Source organism: Palaemon carinicauda, chromosome 30 (assembly GCF_036898095.1).
Source record: "Palaemon carinicauda isolate YSFRI2023 chromosome 30, ASM3689809v2, whole genome shotgun sequence".
NCBI classification, from domain to species: domain Eukaryota; kingdom Metazoa; phylum Arthropoda; class Malacostraca; order Decapoda; family Palaemonidae; genus Palaemon; species Palaemon carinicauda.
The window spans coordinates 41,703,290-41,718,774 of record NC_090754.1 but is presented as its reverse complement, the minus strand read 5'-3'; the positions used below and the strand labels follow the sequence as shown (position 1 = coordinate 41,718,774).

Sequence of the window (15,485 nt, the reverse complement as noted above, 5' to 3'; positions counted from 1 at the left end):
AGGCAATGATGGTTTCTTAACTGAGCACCATAATGCCTCAGATTTACCTCGTAATGACTTAGTACGAGCTAAATAGAACTTAAGAGCTCTAACAGGACATAATACTCTTTCCAGTTCGTTGCCTACGATCTCTGATAAGCAAGGAATATCAAAAGATTTAGGCCAAGGACGAGAAGGCAGTTCATTTTTGGCCAGGAAACCAAGTTGAAGTGAACAAGTGGCTTTTTCTGTAGAAAAGCCGATGTTCTTACTGAAGGCATGAAGTTCACTGACCCTTTTAGCCGAAGCCAAGCACACTAGGAAAAGTGTCTTGAGGGTGAGATCCTTCAGGGAGGCTGAATGTAATGGCTCAAACCTGTCTGACATGAGGAACCTTAGAACCACGTCTAATTTCCATCCAGGAGTTGCCAAACGACGTTCCTTAGAGGTCTCGAAAGACTTAAGGAGATCTTGGAGATCTTTATTGTTGGAAAGATCTAAGCCTCTATGCCGAAAGACCGAAGCCAACATGCTCCTGTAGCCCTTAATCGTGGGAGCTGAGAGGGAGCGAACCTTTCTAAGATGTAAAAGAAAATCTGCGATTTGGGCTACAGAGGTACTGGACGAGGACACAGATGCTGACTTGCACCAGTCTCGAAAGACTTCCCACTTCGACTGGTATACTCTAATGGTAGAAGCTCTCCTCGCTCTTGCAATCGCACTGGCTGCCTCCTTCGAAAAGCCTCGAGCTCTTGAGAGTCTTTCGATAGTCTGAAGGCAGTCAGACGAAGAGCGGGGAGGCTTTGATGGACATTCTTTACGTGGGGCTGACGTAATAGATCTACCCTTAGAGGAAGACTTCTTGGAAAGTCTACCAGCCATCGAAGTACCTCGGTGAACCACTCTCTCGCGGGCCAGAGGGGAGCAACCAACGTCAACCTTGTCCCTTCGTGAGAGGCGAACTTCTGCAGTACCTTGTTGACAATCTTGAATGGTGGGAATGCATATAAGTCCAGATGAGACCAATCTAGGAGAAATGCGTCTATGTGTATTGCTGCTGGGTCTGGGACTGGAGAGCAATAGATTGGAAGTCTCTTGGTCATCGAGGTGGCAAAGAGGTCTATGGTGGGTTGACCCCAAGTCGCCCAAAGACTCTTGCACACGTCCTTGTGGAGGGTCCATTCCGTAGGAATTACCTGACCCCTCCGACTGAGACAGTCTGCTAAGACGTTCAAGTCGCCCTGGATAAACTTCGTTAACAGGGAGATGCCTCGATCTCTTGACCAAATGAGCAGGTCCCTTGCGATCTCGTACAGCGTGAGGGAGTGGGTGCCTCCTTGCTTGGAGATGTACGCCAAGGCTGTGGTATTGTCGGAGTTGATCTCTACCACTTTGTTTCGAAGGAGACTTTCGAATTTCATCAAGGCCAAGTGGACTGCCAAAAGCTCCTTGCCGTTGATGCGCATGCTCCTCTGACTTGAGGTCCACAGACCTGAGCATTCCCGACCGTCCAGGGTCGCACCCCAACCCAAATCCGACGCGTCTGAGAATAGTACGTGGTTTGGGTTCTGAACTGCTAGGGAAAGTCCCTCTCTCAGACTGATATTGTCGTTCCACCATTTCAGGCATGCTTTTACTGGTTCGGAGACCGGGATTGAGACCGTCTCTAACGTCTTGTCCTTGTTCCAGTGAAAGGCTAGATGGAACTGGAGAGGTCGAAGGTGTAGTCTTCCTAGCGAGACAAACTGCTCCAGGGATGATAGAGTTCCTACTAGACTCATCCAATTCCTGACTGAGCACCGTTCTCTCTTCAACATTAGTTGGACTTTGAGCAGGGCTTGATCGATTCGGGTGGCAGACGGAAAAGCCCGAAAAACTGGACTGCGAATCTCCATCCCTAAATACAGTATAGTTTGGGATGGAATCAGCTGGGACTTTTCTAGGTTGACCAAAAGTCCCAATTCCTTGGTCAGATCCAATGTCCAATGAAGATCCTGCAGACAGCGATGACTGGACGAAGCTCTGAGAAGCCAGTCGTCCAAGTACAGGGAGGCTCGGATTCCCGATAAATGGAGGAATTTTGCTACATTCCTCATAAGCCTCGTAAACACGAGAGGAGCAGGACTTAGGCCAAAGCACAGGGCCCGAAACTGGTATACCACATTCTTGAAAACAAACCTCAGAAACGGTTGGGAATCTAAGTGTATAGGGATGTGGAAGTACGCATCTCGTAGGTCGAGAGAGACCATCCAGTCTCCCTTTCTGACCGCTGCTAAGACTGACTTCGTGGTCTCCATAGTGAACTTTGTTTTCGTAACAAAGACGTTGAGCGCACTGACGTCTAGCACCGGTCTCCAACCTCCTGTCTTCTTTGGGACTAGGAAGAGACGGTTGTAAAACCCCGGTGATTGAAGGTCCGAGACTTTCACCACCGCTCCCTTCTCTAGCAACAGACACACTTCTAGGTTTAGGGCTTGTCTCTTTGACTCCTCTCGGTACCTGGGAGAGAGGTCGATGGGGGTTGTCGCTAGAGGAGGTTTGCATACAAACGGAATTTTGTACCCCTCTCTGAGCAACCGAACAGACTGTTGGTCTGCGCCCCTCTTCTCCCAGGCCTGCCAGAAGCTCTTCAATCTGGCTCCTACTGCTGTCTGAGGCTGTGGGTAGTCAGACTCTGCCACGTGAGGACTTGGCTCCTCTCCTCTTTCCTCTCTTTCCCTCGGCACGAGTACTTCCCCTGCTGGGAGCTCTGCCACGAAAGGGCGGGATAAATCTGGATGCCGGAGTGTCGATCCTGGGTCTAACAGCAAAGGATGTAGAAGGAGTCCCCTTGCGAGCAGAGGACGCCATCAAGTCATGGGTGTCCTTCTGCACAAGTGAAGAAGCTATGTCCTTAACCAATTGTTGCGGAAACAAAAACTTTGATAAGGGAGCAAAGAGCAGTTCTGATCTCTGACAGGGAGTAACTCCTGCCGAAAGAAAAGAGCAAAGGGACTCTCGCTTCTTTAAGACTCCCGACGTAAAAGAGGAGGCGAGCTCATTGGAACCATCGCGGATGGCTTTATCCATACATGACATTATCAGTAAGGAAACATCTCTATCAGCCGATGAGATTTTCCTACTTAAAGCTCCCAATGACCAGTCAAGGAAGTTGAAAACTTCAAAGGCCCTGTATATGCCTTTCAGCAGATGGACAAGGTCCGAGGAGGACCAAATAATCTTCGAGCGTCTCATGGCTAGACGGCGGGGAGAGTCTACGAGGCTTGAGAAGTCACCCTGGGCAGAGGCAGGGACTCCCAAGCCGAGAACTTCTCCCGTGGCATACCAGACGCTCGATCTAGACAAGAGCTTTGACGGAGGGAAGGCAAAGGCCGTCTTCCCCAAACTCCTCCTGGTATCCAACCAGTCGCCTAAAAGTCGTAAAGCTCTCTTGGAAGAGCGAGAGAGCACTAGCTTAGTAAAGGCTGGCATGTTAGCAGGTAAGCCTAGAGCAAACTCAGACGGTGGCGAACGAGGAGCAACAGTGACAAAGTGATCGGGAAAAAGCTCCTTGAAAATTAACATGACTTTCTTAAAGTCTATTGAAGGAGGAACCGTTCTAGGTTCGTCTACATCCGAAGGATGATCATCATGATGAGGGTCAGCAACGTCCTCATCTGAAGGATCCTCATCTGACAACTGCTGAGTAACAAGCAAAGGGGTTGGCAATGCTTGACACGCAGAGTCCACACGCACTGGTGCATTAGTAGCAGTCCAGGACGCTACGTCATGTAACTGCTTAACAGCCTGACTGTCAACAACAACAGGAGCGGGAGGACGCTCGACGTCAACTCGAGACTGTTTTGACTGCCTAGACTGAGCAGTCAAAACAACTTTAGACTGAGGTGGTTGACGCTCAGCGTCAAAACAAGTCAACTCCGCTGGTTGGCGAACGTCCTGAACGTCAACAAGAGCATTAGGAAGTGGCTGAACGTCCATATGCGGCTGAAAGTCAACACGTGACTGCATCGAGTGAGGCTCTACAAAGCGTGACTGACGTGACTTAGCAACGCCAACGTCAACAGGACGAGCAAAGGCTCGTTTTGGCGGCTGAAGGCCAGGATCTCGATGAGTTAAGCGGCGAGGATCATCGTGAACCTTTTCAGCAGAATAGTCTTCCATAAGGGAGGCGAGCTTGATCTGCATGTCTTGCAGCACAACCCATTTAGGATCAACGGGAATGGGTGCGGTAAAAGACGGGGTTAACGTCTGAGACTGCACAACCTTGCCTACACCAAGACTCTCTGAGCCTGTGTAACGTTGCTGCTTAGGGGGCGAGCAGTCTTCCGATGACTGCAAAGGGTCAGAGCTGTCCCAATGGCTACAACCAGGACGCTGGACCTGTCCTGAAGGGACCGACTTTCGCTTAAGGGGCCTAGAAACCTTGCTCCACGGTTTCTTATGCGAAAAGCCTTCGGATGACGAGGAGAAAATGGTCTCTCTCGTCTTATGGTAGGGGCGATCTTGATGAGACACGCCTGTTACCATAGAGGAAACGTCTGTTCGCTGATCAAGGCCTCTCGAACCAATAAGTCGTACGACATTACTTCTCCCCTGGGCTTGGGAGCTTGCAAGAGGTCTCGGACTAGGCGAACGACAGGCACGAACAGACGAACCCTCGGTCGCAACACTGAAAACACTTTGCGCACTAATCACTTTCCCACGATTTTCCGCTGTGGCACTCTGACACTTTAGCTCTTTAACGTCAGCCATGAGTTGATTACGATCTGTAGCTAACAACTCAACTCTTTCACCCAAGGCATGAATGGCACGTAACATGTCTCGCATTGATGGTTCCTGAGTGCCAGTAGGGGGTTCAGGCACAACCACTACAGGGGAAGGATTAGGTTCAGGGGCATGGGGAGAGGAAAAATCTACTGATCTAGAGGAACTCCTCCTTACCCTATCTCTCTCTAGCTTACGAGAATACTTATCGTATTCGAGCCAATCGAATTCCGAAAGGCCCACGCATTCCTCACACCGATCTCCTAATTGACAGGTTTTACCCCGACAATTAGAACACACAGTATGTGGGTCGAGAGAGGCCTTTGGAAGACGCCTATTGCAATCCCTAGCATTACACTTACGAAATCTAGGGGCTTGAGAAGCGTCAGCCATTTTGAATTAGTCAAAGAAAGTCCAAAAAACAATCCAAGTCATCAACAATTAAATCTGTCCAACAAAGAGTTCAAGAGTTTAAGTTGAGGAAAAACACCTGCACTGCGAAAGCTCAAACCAAAATGAAGTACTTCACCAAATAAGTTGAGAAAACTCCAGGTTATACAGCGAGTATTGATACGTCTTGTCGTTAAGGCCGACAGAGAAGAATTGAGGCTTGTTTACATGCATGTGCGGTATCTGGCCGATAGTTGGCGCTGGTGGGCACACCCGCAACCTTCATAGCGATCGCTCGCGAGTTTTTGTGTGTTTTTCTGTCGAGCCGCTGGAGCAGCAGCTATTATATATTCACCGGCTAAGTTAAATATTTAAAAAAATAAAAGTATAGCTATTATTATAAGGTTCCCATGAAAAATTTGTTCTTAAATGGCAATTGAAAATAAAGCAAGGTATAGTTGACGTTACTGGTAACTAGGTGGGGTATGAGACCAATGGGAATTGAAAGGGAATAGACAAAGGTTTAAAAAGGCAGATGGCAATAAGTTAGGACAAAAGAGAAACTACAAAGAATATCTAGGAACATATACAGTGGGTTGCGTAAGGAACCCTATACCTATAGAGTTTGAGAGTGTTTCAGCCCAAAAGGAGTTGAGTAACGCACCACACACACACACAAGAAAAATAAAAGGCGGTGACACACTTACCTCTGACTGATGAGTTGATGGTGACAGCGATTTACTACGATCACTAAGGCCCATACGAGATGGAAATGTTAGTCCCTGGATTCGTTCACTGAGGTGCCTCACAAGCTGGTGAAATATAATGATTTACGTTAACATATACTTTATAGCCACTGGGCTCTCGCTTAAGAAAAAATTTCTTCTTAATCATCAGAATAAGAAAAAACATTAACTAAGAGTTTGTTTTATCAAAGCAAAGGCGCATTCATTTTAAGCACTCAATGAGGACACTGAAAAAGAACCTAATGATATAATAAATATATTAAATTATTTTAAATTTGCCAAAGATTCAATAGTCCTTTACTTGATTTTCACTTCTTCAACAGATATTACTTTGTCAAAACTGGATCTATACATTCAAAATATTGCCCTAGGAGTACTGTATACTGTACATCAATACTCACTTGATTTCTTAAGTTTCCTGGAGTACCCCCCAAAAAGGCAATGCGGATGACAATGCAAGGGGGAGGCTTTGACATTATCCTCACAACAAAGAAAGATATTGGGGGCTTGTCAGGCTCATCCTCTCTGAAAATCAAAATTAAATTAAAGAACAAAAGGAATGAATACTCTTTTGATATAACAGTCACAGCTTCAAAGTCTATAGCCTAATAAGAAACATTTTGTCAGATATTATAAGACTTTTCCATAAGTAAAAAGAGTGAGAATGTTACATTTCAAAACCAAAAAATAAATAAATAAATAAATTTATAGAGTACTACAAATTTAAGTTACTTTGCAAGGATGAACAAGGACAATGAAACATACTTTGATTATTAATTTTGACCTCTACCCAAACTCTTTTAGAACTTTTAGTATGCAATAAAATGTCCAAGTTGCCCCAGTTCATAAAAAAATTATATATTTTTTAGCCTTTGCAATGTTGTTCCGTTGTTATAAAGGCTGGACAAGTTTTGATTTCCATTCCTTTTCATTTAAAAGATTACCATTATAGTACTTTGATTTTTAGTCATTTCAAGGCCAGCGTATATTTACATAGGAGAATGTCTATAATTCACATTTCAAATAATTCTTATAATGAAAACAATTTGTTTTATGGCGAAAACATCCTTTTTTCATATTTACGCAAGCGCATCCGGTCCCTTACACAACCCTATTCTGACCAGGGTACCTGTTTATTTACCGTATATTTCCGCGTATAAAACAACCCTATATTCCAAAATTTAACCATTGAAAATGGAGGGTCGTCTTATACTACCGTTATAAAACTCACACCTTGAATTCTATGTCAGGTTTATCAGCAGGCTAGCCTAGGTTGAGGCGCGATAACTACCGACACACATGAAATGATTTACATTAAGATATAAATGTATAATAAAAGTAATAAAACCATTTTACCGTATATATTATTGGTATATCTACAAAAATGGCATACAGTAAATAATAAATTCGAGGAATAATTCCATATCAGATACCAACTTTTAACCATAAGAGCACAGCTGAGAAAATGTAAACATCGAGTATTGGTTGCGTTCTAAGCAACTTTTTCTCTCGCTAACCTTTCATTAATTTTAATGCTAGTGTTAATTACGATAGTAATAACATACTGTATAGGATATCATAATATTTATTTATTTGAAAATTATTATTAATTTTAGCTGTAAATATCGCATCGTTTGCGGTTGTTTTGAGAAAGAAGAAGAATCAGTAAAAGAAGAAGAAAAAGAGTGGGAACAGGCATTTCGTACGCAAGCCGCAGATAAGCGTAAACAAAACAATGCAGGCTAGGTGACGTGTATTCTAGGAGAACAATAATAAAGGGTTTGCTTTGTTATTTCATTTATTTTGAATTTATAAGGATACAGTAAGTAATATCATCATCTTTACATAACCTATATTCATAAGATGCCTCGTGTTGCAAAACCTATCCTGGCCTATACACAGATGGTTTTATGATTGAGCAGTCACCTTATACTACCGATATGAGATATTCATAAAAATTTGCTCTAATTTTGCACCTCGTCTTATATAAAGGTCGCCTTATACGCGGAAATATACGGTACTTTTTGTTCAAGCATTTGTGAGAATGATATTTATGTAAGTATCCCATAAACTTCAAGAGCATGATTTTCTCTGATTTCATCAGAAAGAGAACATTTCCTCTTGTTAATGAAATGAACGTTTGCTACAGGTTCTTCCGAGTTATATTCACCGTATTTCTATATCTGCTCATTTATATATTCACAATTCTTATGCTATGGTTATGCTGGAAGATGCAAAAAGTGTCTAGAGACGATAATTAATCATGCTTTAAGTGTAACATTTGCCCAGAAAATACGAAGACGATTAATATATTATGCAAGCACTTTCTTACTCATATGTGGGCATTTAGTATATGTAAAGTATATATTGCTAGATTTGAAGGAAGGAGCTTAAATGCAACACTAGAGGGGAAGAGCAGTAATGGCTATTGCAAAAAAATATAACTGGAAATCTTTGGTTTCAGGGTAGACTGACATTTAACCAGTTCTGAGAGAGAACCCATATGAATCCCAGGGGAGGTTCAGAGAAATATGATGTACTCTAATAAAATACAAGTTCACTATGTAACATTGTTCATCTGTGTTCATGATCTGGATTTTTCCAAAATTAGGCAAAATATATAATAACAACAAATTACTCACCTAAGGAACTTCACATAAGAATGATTTTCAATCAGGACAAAGTCACACCATTCAGTTAGTAGAGTTGTGAGAGCCGACTCAGCCTGACGACATTGGACAGCACCATACCTGTATGAAACAATGAACTATTATTAATTGTTTATTTCCAACTAAATAAAATTCTTCCTTATAAGGACATTATTCTATAAAATTATATTAATTAACCCTCAACCTTCAGCCATTTCATTAGTGTATTATTAGTATTATTATTATTATTATTATTACTTGCCAAGCTACAACCCTAGTTGGAAAAGCAGGATGCTATAAGCCCAGGGACCCAACAGGGAAAATAGACCAGTGAGGAAAGGAAACCAGGAAATAAGAGAAGTAGCAAAAATAAAATATTTTAAGAACAATAACATTAAAATAAATATTTCATATGTAAACTATAAAAACTTTAACAAAATAAGAGGAAGATAAATAGATAGAATAGTGTGCCTGAGTGTACCCTCAAGCAAAAGAACTCTACCCCCAAGATAATGGAAGACCATAGTACTTCTACCCTTACCAAGAGGAAAAGTAGCCACTGAACAATTATAGTGCAATAGTTAACCCCTTGAGAGAAGAACTGTTTGTTAATCTCAGAGTTGTCAGGTGTATAAGGACAGAGGAGAATATATAAAGAATAGGCCAGACTATCCGGTGTATGTGTAGGCAAAGGGAAAATGAACCGTAAGCAGATAGAAGGATCCAATGTAGTACTGTCTGACCAGTCAAAGGACCCAATAACTCTCTAGTGGTAGTATATTGACATTAAATTATTTAATCTGACCACTTACATATTAATCCCTGCTTTTGTAAGAGTTTGTAAATGAACAAATAAATAATGGGATTTAGAAAGAAAATAATAAATTCCCAATTTGTATGGATGTTTTTCAAAACCCTCTTTGAAAATGAAAAATGTTATTTTTATAATAAAATAAATTTTTGAATATACTTACCCGGTGATTATATAAGCTGCAACTCTGTTGCTCGACAGAAAACTCTACGTTAAAAATCCGCCAGCGATCGCTATGCAGGTAGGGGGTGTACTTCAACAGCGCCATCTGTCGTGCAGGTAATCAGTACTCAATGTAAACAAAGAACTCAATTTTCTCCTCGGTCCACTGGGTCTCTATTGGGGAGGAAGGGAGGGTCCTTTAATATATAATCACCGGGTAAGTATATTCAAAAATTTATTTTATTATAAAAATAACATTTTTCAATATTTAACTTAGCCGGTGATTATATAAGCTGATTCACACCCAGGGGGGTGGGTAGAGACCAGCAATAAATGTTTACATTATTATGAGCTAAGGATTTTTTATTTTATTTTAGCAGTTATCAAAATAACAAACTTAAAATAAATAAGTACCTGGTAAGGAAGTCGACTTGAACAATTACTCTGCCTTTTTAAGTACGTCTTCCTTACGGAGCCTCGCGATCCTCTTAGGATGCTGAGCGACCCCTAGGAGCTGAAGTATCAAGGGTTGCAACCCATACAACAGGACCTCATCAAAACCTCTAATCTAGGCGCTTCTCAAGAAATGACTTTGACCACCCGCCAAATCAACTAGGATGCGAAAGGCTTCTTAGCCTTCCGGACAACCCAAAAACAATAATAAAACATTTCAAGAGAAAGATTAAAAAGGTTATGGAATTAGGGAATTGTAGTGGTTGAGCCCTCACCCACTACTGCACTCGTTGCTACGAATGGTCCCAGAGTGTAGCAGTTCTCGTAAAGAGACTGGACATTCTTAAGATAAAAAGACGCGAACACTGACTTGCTTTTCCAATAGGTTGCGTCGATTATACTTTGCAGAGATCTATTTTGTTTAAAGGCCACGGAAGTTGCGACAGCTCTAACTTCGTGTGTCCTTACCTTCAGCAAAGCTTGGTCTTCCTCATTCAGATGGGAATGAGCTTCTCGTATTAACAGTCTGATAAAATAGGATAAAGCATTCTTTGACATAGGCAAAGATGGTTTCTTAACTGAACACCATAAAGCTTCAGACGGGCCTCGTAAAGGTTTAGTTCGTTTTAAATAGAACTTAAGAGCTCTTACAGGGCATAAGACTCTTTCTAGTTCATTTCCAACCATATGATAAGTTTGGAATATCGAACGATATTGGCCAAGGCCGAGAAGGCAGCTCGTTTTTGGCTAGAAAACCAAGTTGTAGAACATGTAGCCGTTTCGGATGAGAATCCGATGTTCTTGCTGAAGGCATGAATCTCACTGACTCTTTTAGCTGTGGCTAAGCATACCAGGAAAAGTGTCTTTAAGGTGAGATCTTTCAGGGAGGCTGATTGTAGCGGTTCGAACCTGTCTGACATAAGGAATCTTAGTACCACGTCTAAATTCCAACCAGGTGTAACCAAACAACGCTCCTTCGTGGTCTCAAAAGACTTAAGGAGGTCCTGTAGATCTTTATTGTTGGAAAGATCTAAGCCTCTGTGACGGAAGACTGATGCCAACATGCTTCTGTACCCCTTGATAGTGGGAGCTGAAAGAGATCGTTCTTTCCTCAGATATAAGAGGAAGTCAGCTATTTGAGTTACAGAGGTACTGGTCGAGGATACGGATACTGACTTGCACCAGTTTCGGAAGATTTCCCACTTCGATTGGTAGACTCTAAGGGTGGATGTTCTCCTTGCTCTAGCAATCGCTCTGGCTGCCTCCTTCGAAAAGCTTCTAGCTCTCGAGAGTCTTTCGATAGTCTGAAGGCAGTCAGACGAAGAGCGTGGAGGCCTTGGTGTACCTTCTTTACGTGTGGCTGACGTAGAAGGTCCACCCTTAGGGGAAGTGTTCTGGGAACGTCTACTAGCCATCGAAGTACCTCGGTGAACCATTCTCTCGCGGGCCAGAGGGAAGCAACTAGCGTCAACCTTGTCCCTTTGTGAGAGGCGAACATCTGCAGTACCTTGTTGACAATCTTGAACGGAGGGAATGCATATAGATCTAGATGTGACCAATCTAGGAGAAAGGCATCTATATGAACTGCTGCTAGGTCCGGGATTGGTGAGCAAAATATTGGGAGCCTCTTGGTCATCGAGGTTGCGAAGAGATCTATGGTTGGCTGGCCCCAGGTGGCCCAAAGTCTCTTGCATACATCCTTGTGGAGGGTCCATTCTGTTGGAATTATTTGTCCCTTCCGACTGAGACAATCTGCCATGACATTCAAGTTGCCTTGGATGAACCTCGTTACTAGTGATATGTCTAGACCTTTTGACCAGGTGAGGAGGTCCCTTGCGATCTCGTACAACGTCAGAGAGTAGGTCCCTCCTTGCTTGGAGATGTACGCCAAAGCCGTGGTGTTGTCCGAGTTCACCTCCACCACTTTGCCTTGAAGGAGAGACCTGAAGCTTTTCCAGGCCAGACGCACTGCCAGTAGCTCCTTGCAGTTGAAATGCATTGTCCTTTGACTCGAGTTCCATATTCCCGAGCATTCCCGACCGTCTAATGTCGCACCCCAGCCTACGTCCGATGCGTCCGAGAAGAGAACGTGGTTGGGAGTCTGAACAGTCAGGGGAAGACCCTCTCTTAGGTTGATATAGTCCTTTCACCAAGTCAGACAAGACTTTATCTTTTCGGAAACCGGGATCGAGACCGCTTCTAGCGTCTTGTCCTTTTTCCAGTGAAAAGCTAGATGGTATAGAAGAGGACGGAGGTGTAGTCTTCCCAGTGACACAAATTGATCCACGGATGACAGCGTCCCTACCAGACTCATCCACAGCCTGACTGAGCAGCGTTCCTTCTTCAGCATCTTCTGGATGGATAGCAGGGCTGGGGGCTGATCGTCTTGTTCAGCAACGTCCTCATCAGAGGGTTCCTCATCCGAAACTGATGAGGAAACGGCAACGGAGTGGCCAACGTCTGACTCGCTGAATCCGGTCGCACTGGTGGATGCGTGACGGAGCCGGACGCAATATCATGGAACTGCTGCACAGTCTGTGAACTGTCAACAACCATGGGTGCGCGAGGAAGCACAGCGTCAACCCGAAACTGTCTAGACCGTCTGGGTTGTGCAGTCAACACCCTACCGGGTTGCTGAGGTTGACGCAGTGCGTCACAACAAGTCACCTCTGCTGGTTGTTGAACGTCCTGAACGTCAACAACCACCTCCGAGCGTCGCTTAACGTCAACGTGCAGCTGGCAACCCACACTGGGTCGCATCGGTGGAGGAACCACCTCAACTGGCAGACGCGAGTAGGTTACCTCAGCGTCAACAGGGCGCACAACCGACCGGTTGGAAGGTTGTTGGCCAGAAGGTTCTTCTCCGCATTTAAGTCCTCTATCAAGGACGCAAGCTTGGACTGCATGTCTTGCAGCAAAGCCCATTTAGGGTCTACGGGAGCAGGTGTGGCAACAGACGGGGTTAGCGACTGAGGCGGAACCGTTTACCATCCCTGAAAGCCTTGTTATGCGTGACATAATAGTACATGTACAGCAAAACTTCAAAGGCTCGACAACAGCTGAGAAGTTGACCTGTAAACAACTTGGAGCGTCTCCTGGCTAGGCGCCAGGGAGAGTCTACCAGAATTGAGAAGTCTATCTGGGCAGAGGCATGAACTCCCAAGCCGAGAACTTCTCTCGTGTCATATCAGACTCTCGCTCTATAAACCAGTTTAAAAGAAGGGAAAGCAAAGGCTGTATCCCCCAAACTCCTCCTGGTGAAAAACCAGTCGCCTAGCCAACATAACGCTCTCTAGGAGAGCGAGAGAGCACTAGCTTAAAAACAACGGCTTCGAAGTAGCTAGGCCTAGTGTAAGCTCTGCCGTTTAGGCGAACGAGGAGCAGCAGTTACAAGATCCGGACGAAGATCCTTAAAAAAAATCATCATGATTTAATTAAAGTCCATAGGAGGCTAAGCAGCTTAAGGCTCCTCTCCATCTGACAGAGTCCTCAAGGGAATATCAGTAGGAGGGAGAACAGTAACTTCCTCATCTACAGGAACCTTGTCCGATAAAAGTTGAGTCTCTCACTGGTGCATTAGTAGCGGACCAGAACGCAACGTCATGTAACTGCTTGACAGTCTGTGAACTGTCAACAACTGAACTGTCAACCACAACAGGTGCGTGAGGACGTACAGCGTCCACTCGAGACTCTTTGACTGCCTAGACTGAGCAGTCAAAACAACTCTAGAATGCGGAGGTTGACGCACAGCGTCAAAACAAGTCAACTCCGATTGTTAGTGAACGTCTAGAATGTCAACAGGAGCATCAGCCAGTGGCCTAACGTCCAAATGCGGCTGAAAAACCACACGAGACCGCATCGAGTGTGGTTCTAAACAACCTGACTGACGTGACTAAGCTACGCCAACGTCAACAGTAAGCACAAAGGAACGTTAGGTTGGCTGAAAGCCAGGATATCGATGAGATAAACGGCTAGACTCAACGGACTAATCGGCAGAATAGTCTTCCATAAGGGAGGCAAGCATATACTGCATGTTTTTCCATACAACCCCTTAAGGATCAATGGAAATGGTTGTGGTAATAGATGAGGGTAACGTCTGTGACCGCAACACTTTGCCTACAAAAAAAGACTTTCGGAGTCTGTGTTACGCTTTTGTTAGGCGGCGAGCAGTTATCCGATGACTGCATAGGGTCAGAGCTGTCCTAATGGCTGTAACCAGGATGCTGGACCTGTCCTGAAAGGACTGACTTTCGCTTAAGGGCTTCGAAACCTTGTGACAGGTTTCTTATGCGAAAAGCCTACGGATGGCAAGGAGAAACAACGTCTCTCTCGTCTTATGGTAGGGGAGATCTTGGTAAGAAACACCCGATACCATAGAGGGAAAACGTCTGTTCGTTGGTCAAGGCCTCTCGAACCCATAAGTCGTTTGACATTACTTCTCTTCTGGGCTTGGGAGCTTGCAAGAGGTCCCGGACTAGGTGAACGACAGGCACAAACAGACGAACCCTCGGACGCAACACTGTAACACTTTGCGCCTCGGACGCAACACTGTAACACTTTGCGCATATCACTTTATCACTTCGATTTTCTGTTTTGCACTTATTTCTACCTGAAACACGCAATTCTACCCTTCATTAAAAGGTAGTAATTGCGAAATAAGTCGTATAATGCAAGTTCATAATACCAGCAAAAAACAGAAAACATATTTTAAGATAAAAAGAAAAATCAGTGGCTGGGAAAGAGACTAAACACTAGTTCATATAACTACGTTTTCAATCTCTCACCGCACATAGCCTGGGGACGAGAATAAAAACCTAAAAACGTTTTATCCTTCCTCCCCGTACAGAGACTAGGGACGAGAGTAACTCGAGAACGTTACCCGCTTGAACGGAACGTTTTCTCTCCTCTCTCTCCCTCCGTCTCTATCTCTCTCTCTCTTTCTCTCTTGATTTCGCACCTAAGAGAAGAGCCCAATTATATTTCGTCAAAAAAACATGTTATTTGACTAAAGGAAAAAACTGAAAGGTTTTTCAAATAAAAAGTTCCTTTAAAATAGAATTTAAAACATTTAAGTTAAGAAAGAATGAACAAAACGTCAGAATCGATTTACTCTTACTGCAAAGTGAAACCGTGATACACTCTCGCTCTATCGTAACGATAGAGCGCATGTTGAACGTCCTGAACGTCAACAACTGCGTAGCATAAAAAACTAAACGTTAGTTCATCTTTGAAAACAGTACGAAGACTATCAAAGAAATTCTTTCATAAAATATTACATTTAAAAAGTTTTAAATTCTTTAAAAGCTAATTACGATATAAAGGGCTCAACGTTGATTAACTTCGGTTCCAAGTTAGGACCGCCTACTATCAGGAAAGGTCTCATATAAACAAAACATTAAAATTTATTTTTATATGTTTATAATAAATGGAAAGTTAATCGAAGAGGCCTAATAAAGGCGGAGAGATATAAAATATATAGATCTATAACGTGATAAGATAATTACTAAAAACCTAAACACCTTCCGTCTAAGG

General features: G+C 43.5%; 1 protein-coding gene across 1 annotated transcript in view; it reads right to left on the bottom strand.

The window, feature by feature from the left end:
* Window positions 1-15,485, bottom strand: part of LOC137623054 (KICSTOR complex protein SZT2-like) — a 362,398-nt gene that overhangs the window by 304,975 nt on the left and 41,938 nt on the right. Inside the window, exons 12-14 of the mRNA XM_068353692.1 lie at window positions 8,522-8,629; window positions 6,281-6,404; window positions 5,841-5,945 (exon numbers count right to left, since the gene is read on the bottom strand). Coding sequence (XP_068209793.1) covers window positions 5,841-5,945; window positions 6,281-6,404; window positions 8,522-8,629 — 337 coding nt within the window. The remainder of the gene's footprint in view (window positions 1-5,840; window positions 5,946-6,280; window positions 6,405-8,521; window positions 8,630-15,485) is intronic.